General features: G+C 55.4%; 1 protein-coding gene across 2 annotated transcripts; it reads left to right on the forward strand.

Moving 5' to 3' along the window:
* Nucleotides 1–1,581: 1,581 nt before the first annotated feature.
* On the forward strand, nt 1,582–10,401 carry DLK2 (delta like non-canonical Notch ligand 2). 2 transcript variants are annotated; one of them, XM_032681371.1, is made up of 6 exons: nt 1,582–1,604; nt 4,013–4,114; nt 5,685–5,748; nt 7,597–7,727; nt 8,335–8,479; nt 9,015–10,401. In XM_032681371.1, the coding sequence occupies exons 2-6, from the start codon at nt 4,042–4,044 to the stop codon at nt 9,790–9,792; spliced, it is 1,191 nt and encodes a 396-aa protein (XP_032537262.1). In that variant the 5' UTR covers nt 1,582–1,604; nt 4,013–4,041; the 3' UTR covers nt 9,793–10,401. The 2 variants fall into 2 exon arrangements, with proteins under 2 accessions (XP_032537262.1, XP_032537261.1); XM_032681370.1 differs by lacking the exon at nt 1,582–1,604 and adding an exon at nt 1,848–1,886.
* Nucleotides 10,402–11,181: the final 780 nt, after the last annotated feature.

Consider the following 11,181-nt stretch of genomic DNA (forward strand, 5'->3'; position numbering starts at 1 on the left):
ATGAGGATGAGGCTGAACATCCTACACTCAGCACTGGAGGTGTCACCAGTAAAACCTTGGCCTCTAACAGTGACTGGCAAAGAGTGCAAGGTAGGGTGCTGTGGGGGTCAGAGGATAAAGGTGGATTCTCCCAGGTCCTAGAACTGCAGTGACTGAAGCAGAGGCTGCCTAGCTTTAAACGAAGTATGAGGAGCTGTGCTTCACCCTCAGCCTCACCCTCTCCTTTTTGCTGTATGGTAGAAATCAGGGCTCCAAAGCAGGCTGAGCTGGCTGTGAAGAATCTGGGGCTGAGAATGGATGGAGAACCACAGAAAGTATCTTAGAACAGAGCTGGTGCACACCTAGCTCATAAATACCCGAATAGCTGATGGAGCAGCCTGAGCAGCAGGAGGCTTGGACCTCTCTGTCTGTCCGTCAGGTGGGGTGATGGAGACAGGAGGAGGCAGCAGGGGAAAGGAACAGTGCTCCTGGCCAACAGGAGAGCAGGAAAGAGGCAGGAGGAAGGCGGCTCCTGTGGGCAGGGTGGTAGACCCCCATTTTATTGCTCAGTCATGTTATGTTGTCCCGATCTGCCGAGGATGGAGCAAGCAGGGGTCCACAAAGAAAGCAGGGATCTGGGCTTTGATGGGGCTGCTGGCTCTTGGGCTGTCCCAAGGTCTTGGGGCCTGCAGGGTGTGTAATGCTGATGGGACTGTCAGGAACTGCAGAGGGCCAGAGGGGTGGGGAGTGGAGAAGGTGAGAGCAGGTATGAGTTGAGCTTTGTTTAGTGCGATGAGAAGAAATGTGGAAACATCCACGAAGTGCCTGTAGGACATAGTTCTTCCTTCTTGGTGGAAAACAGTAAACCTTGTGGGGTGCAGGGGTAGAAAAGGGCTGGATGAGATGAACTTGTGATCTAATAAAGGATTGCTAGGACCTTTTAAGGTGACAGATACGATCTTGTCAAGTAGCAGAAAGGCCATGCAAGGTGAGGAGGAGAATGGGCAGCTGTTCCTTCCGAAGATGTGGCAGCCCAGACCCTCTCCCAGGGTTGTCCTATTGTTCACCGAGGTGCTGGTGTCCACAGCTTGTGAGCGGCAGCGAGAGAAGTTCTGAGGACCACATCTTTGCTGGTTGGCTTCTTTCTTGTGGGGCAACCACTCCACGTTTCACCTTTACTTTAAGGATGAGGCTTCTTAACCATACAGTTTGCCAGTGGAGGTGTGTTAGTGGTCCCCAAAGACATTAGGGAGAGGCTGCAGGAGGCATTTTTGCTTATTATTATTTTTTCAGATAATCTGAGCGAAATGAAGGCTCTGATCATCGCGCACCTATTTCTGAGAGAGGTGGAGTGCCCCGCGGGAGGTCGGCCGCAGCAGCTCTACCCAAGCCAGAGGGGAGAGTGCTGCAGCCCCCCCAAGCCCAGGGCAGGGGTCTCCCCAGCAAGGCCGCGTCTCGGGGGGTGGGGGTGGGGGCGGCAGCCCGGGACACCCCTCCATCCTCCGCGGATCCTCCCTGGGGGACGGTACCGGTGAGCCTTCGCAGGCGCAGCCCCCCGGGTGGTGGCGGGCGGGCGGGCCGTTCTGCGACCCCCCCTCGCCCCCGGCGGCGGGAGCAGGGCAGGGGTGAGCGGGCAGGGCGGGCCGGGTCGGGGGCTGCCTGCGGTTTGGGGCGGCGGGAGGCGGGATGTCCCGGGGAGGGAGCGGGGATGTGCAGGCACACGCAGCCGCTGGCAAGCGGCCGGGGCTGCTCGGCGGCGGCGGCGGCGGCGGGCGGAGCGGCGCGGCACACGCGGCGGCAGCTCCCTCCGCAGCCCCGCGCTCCCCAGCCCCGCCGCCGCCGCACCGGGCATGGCCGCCCCCCGCCGCCGCGCCCCGCGATAGCCCACGACCCGCCGCGTCGCCGAGGTGAGAGCAGGGGGACCGGCGGGGGTCGGCGCTGCAGGGACCCGCAGCCCCCCGAGCCGGCCCCCCTTTCTCCGCCGCCGCCCCGGCCGCAGGGGGACCGGGGGGGGCTCCGTGTAGCCTCCCCTCCGGGGACGGCCGTGGGGTGGGGTGGAGGGAAGGGCACCCCCGCGGCCGTGCCCCTGAAGGGGGCACCGGGGCTTGGAGTGGTCCCAAAGCCGCGGGATGAGGGAGAAGGGGGAAGGGGGGGCAGGAGCGGCGAGCCGCAGCGGCGCGGCATCCTCCGGGTTCCCACCCCTGCCCCCGGACACCCAGTCTGGAGTGGTCCCGACAGCCCTCAGACTAGAGACAAGGTCTGATAGCCCCCGTCCTGGGGCTGTCCCTGGTAGCCCCCAGCCGTACAGAGGTCCCTAATACCCCCGAGGGGGAGGTTAATAGACCCCAGAGGCGTCCTCGCAGCCCCTGGAGTGCTGGTAGCCCCCAACTCGGCCAGGCGCAGGCGGAGAAGTGGGACAGGGGAAGCTCCCTTGCCCGTGTCCCTGCGACCAAAAGCCAGGCCTGCCCGGTGGGAGCTGCTCACACCTCTCTTGGGCACCAGCTGCCCCCCAGGATGCCGGGGTCCGGGGCAGCTCCGAGGGGGAGATGGGGAGGCTATGTCAGGATGTCTGAGAGGCTGTGCCTCGAGTGGGGAGCCATGGGGGAAACTGCCTTTGCAGTGACATGTGGTCAGAGGCTATGCTCCTCACAGTCCTGAAGGAACATAATACTGGTTTCAACCCTAAATTATTTGATAAGTTTCATAGGAATTGCTTCACCCTTCCCTGAAATGCAGCAGCTGTTTGCCACTGCCCAGTGTTTAGGGGCAGGAGGCAAAGGAGGGTCCTGCAAGCATGGTGACAAGGGAACTGTGGGTTCCACAGCAATCTGTGCTGGGATTTGGCTGGGGCAGTGACAATAACATTCTGTAGCCCCTCTGAAAATGCTGCATCTTTCATAGGTGATGGTTTGTTTGCTGGAGAGATGCTTAGAGCAACATCCTTGCTTTTGAGAGCTATGGTTTCGACAGGTGAAGCTCTTAGCAGGGACCCCAAAACCTCTTCCTGCAATGCATGTGTATGTATAGGTGGGTGGGAGGACTTCTGTCCCCGTCTGAGAAGTCTTTCATGCAACTATGGACCCAGAACAACCTTCCAACCTAAAAAGCCAAGCTGAAAGTGGAATGGCCCCCGTTCATCACACCCACGCAGCTGGATAGAGTCTGCTTCATACCTTCACCATTCTCCTAGCAGAACTGTTTAACCCCTCCCATCTCATTACAGTAATATATTTATGATATCACCCTCAAATTTCCTGCCCTTAACAATTCCAGAAGGCTGGGAGGGAATGAAGCATTTTTGGAAAGTATTTAATTTTACTTTGAGAGGGCAGGAGGCAGTCAGAAAATAGATGGGTGCAGGAACCTTGGGCTGACGGGGCTCTCTGCAGGACAGCTGAGGAAAAGGACTGCACCTAGTGAGAGGTGCGTGTTTGCCTTTTCTCCCTGGGGCTGCAGCCCAGCTCTAGTGCCTGTCACTTCACTCTCTTGCTTGGACAATGGAGTAGGGCTGCCTGCTCATCTGCTAGATCTTACTCGACTGCCTGCTCTCCTGCAGGGTTCAAATAGCAGCCTAGGTGCCGTAAAAAAGACTCAGCCCATCTATTCATTCAAAAATGCATAGGAGGGACCTCATTTAACGTGAAGCTGGAGCCTCCCAGATCTAAGGAGGGAAGATGAAGGTTTCCGCAGCTGGGCTGGTATTTCTGGAGGTTTCTGCTCTCTTGACAGCAGCTAGCAGGGGCAGGTGCTCCAAGATGTGGTGTAACAACTTGAGCTACTACATACTCAAGATTGAATGTGCACACTCAGTTCTCCTGTACATACATTTTTAAAGGCTTTTTGATTCTTAGTGCTCCAACACTGCCTTAGAGGAAGGTGTCTAGAAGGACAGAGAGGAGTGTGGTGACAAGTCTGTACAAAACTGTATGTTTCAACTCAAAACTCCCAGGTAGCAGATAGGAAGGGATGTGTGAAGTGAAGCCGTGGTGTGAGCCAAGGGGTTTTGCTGAGCTTGCTCTTTTTCTCTCTGTAGGTGTTCATCTCGGTGGGGCCACACTGACCATGCTCAGGAGCTTCTGTCTCCAGCTCATGTCCTTGATTTGGATCCTCTTGGCCCATCACCAGCTTGTGCAAGGTGAGTCTCTGTAGAAATGCATCGTTCTCTTTTATATGCATCTTTCCAAACCTGTCCTTGGCATCACTGAAGTCTCCTCAGTTTTCTGTGCAAAATAGAACTCGCTTGACCTGGAAGAGTGGAAAATGCTGCTCAGTCATCGATCACCTGGGGGGTGACTGGTGGCAACTTTAGAGACCCATACTCTGGTGACCACAGGGGTGGCAGCACCTGAGCAGACTGGCAGTGAGAGGTCCTGCTGCTCTGTCTCAGTGTGAATGGGTTGCTGAACTGATGAGCCTGTTTGGGGAGGCAGGGCAAGGGGAAAGAAGGTCCCAAAACTGAACAGCTAATCCTGGATCCAGTGAGACAAAATTCCTTCCCAAAGATTAGTTTACTGTCCCCCTGCCAGGAGAGATGATTACAAATACGAAAGGTGATGATACCCAGGCTTGGGGCTGAGCAGTCCCAGGATGCTGCTCCAGCTCCACCGTGCCTCATTTTGCGAGGCTCTTGTCCCGAGCAGTGGGACCTGCTGCCTCACTGTAGCAAAATCACATGCATGGAGGATTTCTTCTCCTGCTTGCTTTCCTAGGCAGCACAAAATGCTGCTTGGGGAAAGCCCGAGCACTGCTCTTGGCACGGGGGCTTTAACCTGTCTCAGTCCAGGATGGAGGAGCTCAGTCAGGTAAGAGTGTTCATCTCTTGGGCCTGGCCTGGGATTGCACTGGGCTTCTAGAGAAACTTCCTGCTTCCTGATTTTGCTCTAGTTCTACTGCTCATGGAGCTAAAGTGAACCAGCTCCCAGGTGGAGCCAAAATGCAAGCAAGTGATGGGGGAGAGGGGAAGGTGGAGATGAAAGGGGACACCTGGCTGGAGAAAGCAGGCCAGCACCAAGCAGAGGACGAGAAGTGGCACGGCGAGGCCATGGCTCAGTTACAGCCTCTGAGGCCTTTAAATAAATAAACAGAACTGGATACCTGGCCCCATGTGATGCCCAGTCCTGCCTCCCCATGCTGGAAGGGGAGTGCTGGCAGCTGGGTCCTGGGGGAGGGCAGGAGCCCCAGACAGACTGTTTTGTGTCAGTAGCTGCCCCTGTGGAGGGCAACATCCTGCAAGATAAAGAGGAACCATTCTTTCCATTTCCATCCTCAGTCCCTTTGTGCCCCTTGCACTACCTGGCCCTGAGCTTTCCCACCATACTTCTTGAAGACACTGGGACCAAGGTCCCAGGTGGGTGAGTCTCTATTACACAGGTTGCCTTAATGCACTGGCAACCCCAGCTCTTGCCCAGAAGGGCTCAAAATCTAAGGGAAGGAGCAGAGGGAGGGGGGGAAAGATGACCAGAGAATGAGTAGTTTTGAAAGCAGTAAAGGTAGTATTATCACTGCTTGGGTTAATGTGAAATCCTCATCTCCTGTGTGGCATCCAGTCATTGAAAGGAAGGTCCCCCACCTCATGGCTCCGGGGAAGGGTACTCTGAGCGCTTAGGAAGGAAAAAAGAAGCTGTGGGCCAGCAGGGCCATGGGCAGATCTGGAGTTATCTACAGTCTCTGCTTAACCCAGCTGCTTAATGTTACCTGCTTTGTAGGTGATGACTGCAGTGAGCGCTGTAATCTCGCCCATGGCTGCTGTGACCAGGATGGGAAGTGCAGGTATGGCTTGTCTTTGGCTCTTTGCTGCTCCTGACTGTAGCTGCTCTCCCTCCCCTGTTGCTGTGTCTCTTGAGCCTGCCCTGAGCTGAAGCGCCTCCTCCTCCACTCACCCACACCTGGAATCGATGACTCTGCACTCTTCTTATCTAACACCCTCTGGAGTGGGAGATTCTGATCCCTCAGCCACTTCCAGCCTTTGCTCCAGTGCTCCCAGAGTCACCACCTCCACATGCTGACCGGTGTTGTTCTGCTGAGCCCTTTTCGTCTAGATGGGAGCCTAGGACAGCCCGGCTGTGCCTGGGGGATTGGAGGCAGCCTTCAGGCTCAGATGTAATGGGGAAAGCCATCAGGCAGCAGAGCAGGCATGGGAGTTGGCCAGCTTGCATGGCCTCCTCACTGGCTAAGGGAGAGATGCTCTCCCTGGGGGCATGGAAGAGAGGAGCTGCCAGCATGCACATAACTGAGGGCATCAGGGGTCCCCTCTCAGCAGGCTGGGCTATGGTGAGGATCTCTGGATGTTTTCATGACAGGCTTACCAGCAAGCTGGGGGCTACTGCAGCAGAAGTGCATTTGTGATCCCTGGCATGTCAGCTTGAGCTGGTGCCCAGACTCCACAGGATCAAGGCTCAGGGAGACTTGGCTGTTTACCTTGCCCCCTCCCTGGTAATTTTTAAGTTGGCCATCTGCCTTTCAGAGAAGGGGAAGAGTTGATGATACCTGCTCCCTTGCAGGTACTGGGGTATAGAGGTGTCCACAGCCTTCTGTAAACTCAGGGCTGTCCAGGTGTGAATGCATTTCCCCAGACTCTATCAGGGACATGGTATCACCTCCATTCCCATCAAAAAGACCTCTAATTAACATATATATTTATTTTTTAACCATTTTCCTCATTCCCCATCTGTTTGAGACAACAAGCAATGACAATAGGCAGCCCAGGTGTGAAAGTGCAGCCTTGGGCCAGCCCAACAAAGCTGTAGTCATCACACATTGCACTGAAATGAGCCACAGCCATGAAAATGAATCCCCTTCCTTAGTCTAGAAACTGTGTTGTTTTTGTTAGGTTTAATTTCATGCTGATTTGAGTATAGCTTTTGTTGTGGCTTGGTGCCACCTCCACTCAGCTTTAATCTTGTTATCACTTGCTTTCCCCCTTAGAGCTGGCAGGTCTGAGGAATGCCTGCCACTCAAGCTAAGTAAAGCTTGGCTTTACTTAGCCACTGCTCTACTCTTCTGGGACCAGAAGGCTCATTGTGTGCTGCAGGTTTTACCACTGTACTGCCCTTGTGACTGGCTAATAAGTCTATTCTGTTCACCAGCCATGGCAAGCAAGGTTTCAGAGCTGGATTACCGTGCACTTCGGACAAAAAATGACACACATTATAATTCAAAGAGGTGCAGTGAAACACGTGGACCTCAGGGGCCTCTTGTTGCTTTCCCTCAGGGAGTTCAGGGTTAGGGATGGGCTTTTCTCTGCCTGTCAGACTGGCTGTGCAATGAGGGAGGTGCAGGAATTGCCAAGCTGATGCAGTGGTGTATACAGAGTGGCTGGCTGAAGGAAAGCAGAGGGACGTGGGCACTAAAAGTGAAGCTGCTGAGCTCTGTTTCTGGCCCCCCACCCTCCCTGGCTGCAGAGGGTGAGTCTGCCCCTGCTCTATCTATTTGCTTCCTTGGACAGATGAGGTCCTAGTGCTGACCTCCCCCAGAGGAGAGAGCCAGCAGGTCCATGGGGGGCTTTGGGAGAGTTTCTGAGTGCTGCTGTATCTGCAGTAACCCTTCATGACACACAGCCAGCTTTTCCACAGCCCTTGATTGGGTCTTATTGTGCTGCTATGTGCTGTCCTCCCACAGGTGTGATCCAGGCTGGGAGGGCGAGTACTGTGAGGAGTGCGTGCGTATGCCGGGGTGTCTCCATGGGACGTGCCACCAGCCTTGGCAGTGCATCTGTCACACTGGCTGGGCCGGCAAGTTCTGTGACAAAGGTGAGTCATGGGCTGGACATCCCAGCCTCCGGCGCTGAGGGCAGAAGCCCAGCACACCCTCCATGGATATGTGAGCCAGCACAGCCAACATAGTCAGAAGCCACCTGGGTGATGCCTCTCTGACTGCCTGGGAGATACGATGTTGCCTGGCTGCCATAGGTGGAACCATTCCCTTCCAAAAGAGGGAAGGCTGCAGGCACCTGCTCTCTGGCTGCATGGCAAGAGCTGGCATGACACTGGCCAGCCTCAGGAGAGGGAGCAGGTGAACTCATTCCATTTCTCATGGTGTGTCAGGACTCGAAGCAGCATCCCCTGCCTCCCCCAGGGCTTCCTGCCTTCAGCAGGTAGCTGATGGACTCCCCTTCTCTGGCATCAGAGACTCCTTTGTAGCATGGGGTCTCCACTGGCCAGAGAGATGGCATGCAAAGCATCTTCCACAACCACATAGGCACTGCACTCCTGTTGCTGCAGGTGCCCATTGGCAGGGAGGAGGGAGAAGCTCCTGTCATTTCTCCATCCCCACTGGGTTTGATGGGTTGTGTTTGCAGTAAATTGGCCACATCAACCTTCTTTTCTGCCTAATTCCCACCTTTTTCTTTCTCCTCAGACATACACATCTGCGAACACCAGTCCCCGTGCCAGAACGGGGCTCAGTGCATCTATGATCGAGATGGGGAATATTCCTGCTTGTGTCCAGAAGGTTTCCATGGAAAGGATTGTGAGATGAAGACAGGGCCTTGTGAGAAGGCAGGGTGAGACACTGCAGTGTTAACTACAGCCAGCATTGACTTCGGGTCACATGCTGCCAAGTGGAGGCCCAGCTTGGCTCATTATCTGTGGATTTCCATGCACTAGTGGAGTTAAGCCAAAATCATCTTTGGCTTTGGTTTAGCAGTGTGCACTGCATCGTCCTGCTGTGGCAAGGTCTTTGTTGCAATCTCAGCAGATTCCTGTCCCTCACTGCTGTAGGTGTGATGAGGTGACACCTGTCATGCCTTTGGGGAGCATCAGGAGGGCATGTTTCCTCATCAGATCGTTTGGCTGAAGACCTTCCCCGGTCGGTGGTGGACCCATGCAAGGTCACAGCCTTTGAAGAGGTTCCACAGCCTCTCACTCAAGGAGACAGAATTTCTTACCCAGTCTTCTCCTTGAGATAGCTGCCCCCATGGAGAGAGCTGGTGCTGGACACACTGGTCATGCTAAGCGGCTCTGTGTGTTTACCTCCCTGGGGTGAGGGAAGTTGCTTGCTCTCCAGGGCCATGACCCATTCTTGCTCTCTCCAAACAGGTCTCCGTGCAAGAATGGTGGGCAATGTCAAGACGAAAACGGCTTTGCCAGCAACTTCACCTGCCGGTGTCTCGCTGGCTTTGTGGGGGCTCTCTGTGAGCATGATGTGGACGACTGCCTGATGCGCCCCTGTGCCAACGGTGCCACCTGCCACGACGGCATCAACCGCTTCTCCTGCCAATGCCAGGTGGGCTTTGAAGGGCGTTTCTGCACAATCAACATCAATGACTGTGCCAGCCAGCCGTGCAAAAATGGAGCAAAGTGCTATGACCGCATCAATGACTATGACTGCTTGTGTCCTGACCGTTTCACTGGCAAAACCTGTGAGATCTCCGTCCCAGAGCCCACCTGGTCTCCACCCTACCACCCTGCAAACCACGAGAATGGCGGGGCTGTGGAAAGCACCACCAGTGAGATGCCGGGCGTGACACAGCCAGAGCCTGTCAGGACCGCGGTCACAGGGCGGCGCGTGGCCAACCACAGTGAGAAAGAGCTGGGGGGAGGGTTGTTGAAAATCTCTGTGAAGGAGGTGGTGACCCAAAGAGACTCTGGGCTGAGCGAAGCTCAGCTGGTGACAGTGCTGGTGTTCGGGGTGCTGACAGCAGTGCTGGTCCTCGTCACTGTCCTGCTAATGCTGAGGAACTGGCAGAGGGGCCGTCAGAGGTCGAACTGGTGCCAAAGCCCTTCTCAGGCTGCAAGGAAGCTCCAAGACCAGGAGTGTCAGGTGGGCATGCTCAACACCATCTTGATCGAGCCAAGGAAGACGACAGAGCTGTGAGCTGCAAGGACTCTGAACCAGGCCCTGGCAGGTCATCATGCTGGCAAACCCCTCAAACTGCATCCTGGGGAGCCACACTGTCACCAACCGAGCAGCGGGGAAGGGCTTCCGGGGCAGCGAACACATCAACAAAACCCTGGGTGTTGAGCACTAGTGTGATGGCCCTGCTCAGGTCTGAGCTGTCTCCTGCCAGGCTGGCTCAGCTGGCACCCACGGGCACCTGAATGGGCTGTGTTGGGCCAGCCCTGCAAGGGAGCAGTGGTGTGCTGCTCAAGGCAGCCCATGTCATGCAGCGCCAGTATCATCTGACAGGAGCCCTCAGAAACAGGACAAGTAGTGCTGAGGAAGGCACAGCCCTCTTGCAAGCTGAAATACTGCCAGGCCCCTTGTAACTCCTCTCTGTGACTACTAGGAGGGGTTTGTCCTGATTTCTGATGGTGTTGGGATATTTCTTCTGGGGCCTTTGGGATGGTTGCCTCCCTGCCCCAGTACTGGATGGGGTAGTTCCTGGCTGTTTCTTGAGGCTGTCATTTCAGATGCCATGTCCTTAGGGAGCAAGCAGACACCCTTGCTCCCTGGTCTTGTGGTTCTGAGCCAGTTCAAAGAGACCCTGAAGAACATCTAAGGTCTCCTCATGCCTTTCTTCTGCCCTGGGTGATGCCCTCTCCTCTTGCTGTCAGACTTGGGGTTACAAAAATGTTTTGTACTTTCCTCCTGACGATCCAGGGGTCTTTTTGACCGACTTACCAAGCCGTCCTTTCTGGTCTGGCCACAGACGACCAAGCTCCTTCACCTCTGCAGTGTGCACTTCTGCCTCACTATTTGCTCCCCTTTGGGGTCCTCTGGGCCTGAGCTGGTCCTTCTCATATGTCCTCATAGGTGAAACTGGAGATGGACAAGGCTGGAGCTGTGCTGTAGCTGGTTCAGGAGCAATACAAGATCCAGGTCCTCCTTTCTTCTCCCATTCACTCTGAGGCAGGCAGCTGGCACCAACCTTAAATCAGCCATTGTAGCATTTCTTGATACAACAAAGGCTAAGCTCCTCACAGTGGATGTGAGGACAGGCTACCAAGCCTGGGGTGACCATAGGAAGCAGCCACGATACTGCCTTCTCCACCACTGCTAAAGCACGGCTAAGAGGCAGGAGATTGGTCATGTCACTTAGCCTTTGTACTAGGTCTGTTCCTGCCTGTGCTGGTCTGGTGTTCAGCAATCAGTGTCTCTGCCAGGGCCAGGGCTTCTGTGTCACCTCATGGGCACAGAGGGCTAAGCAGTGGGGTAAAAACCCCCACAACCCAAACCCTACTACTGGCTTGTAGGGTTGCAGAGCTGGGTTCAACATGGTGTAAAGAGAGCTGAGAAGTGAGCACTCAGGCAGGAGGGAGACTT

This window comes from Chiroxiphia lanceolata, chromosome 3 (assembly GCF_009829145.1).
Source record: "Chiroxiphia lanceolata isolate bChiLan1 chromosome 3, bChiLan1.pri, whole genome shotgun sequence".
NCBI lineage: Eukaryota > Metazoa > Chordata > Aves > Passeriformes > Pipridae > Chiroxiphia > Chiroxiphia lanceolata.

Excerpts from the sequence above, each read along its gene's own strand:
- DLK2 (XM_032681371.1), top strand. The coding sequence starts at position 4,042 with ATGCTCAGGAGCTTCTGTCTCCAGCTCATGTCCTTGATTTGGATCCTC. Across the intron at positions 5,749-7,596 it reads GACCAGGATGGGAAGTGCAG|GTGTGATCCAGGCTGGGAGG; the intron begins GTATGGCTTGTC and ends GTCCTCCCACAG. Across the intron at positions 7,728-8,334 it reads CGGCAAGTTCTGTGACAAAG|ACATACACATCTGCGAACAC; the intron begins GTGAGTCATGGG and ends CTTTCTCCTCAG.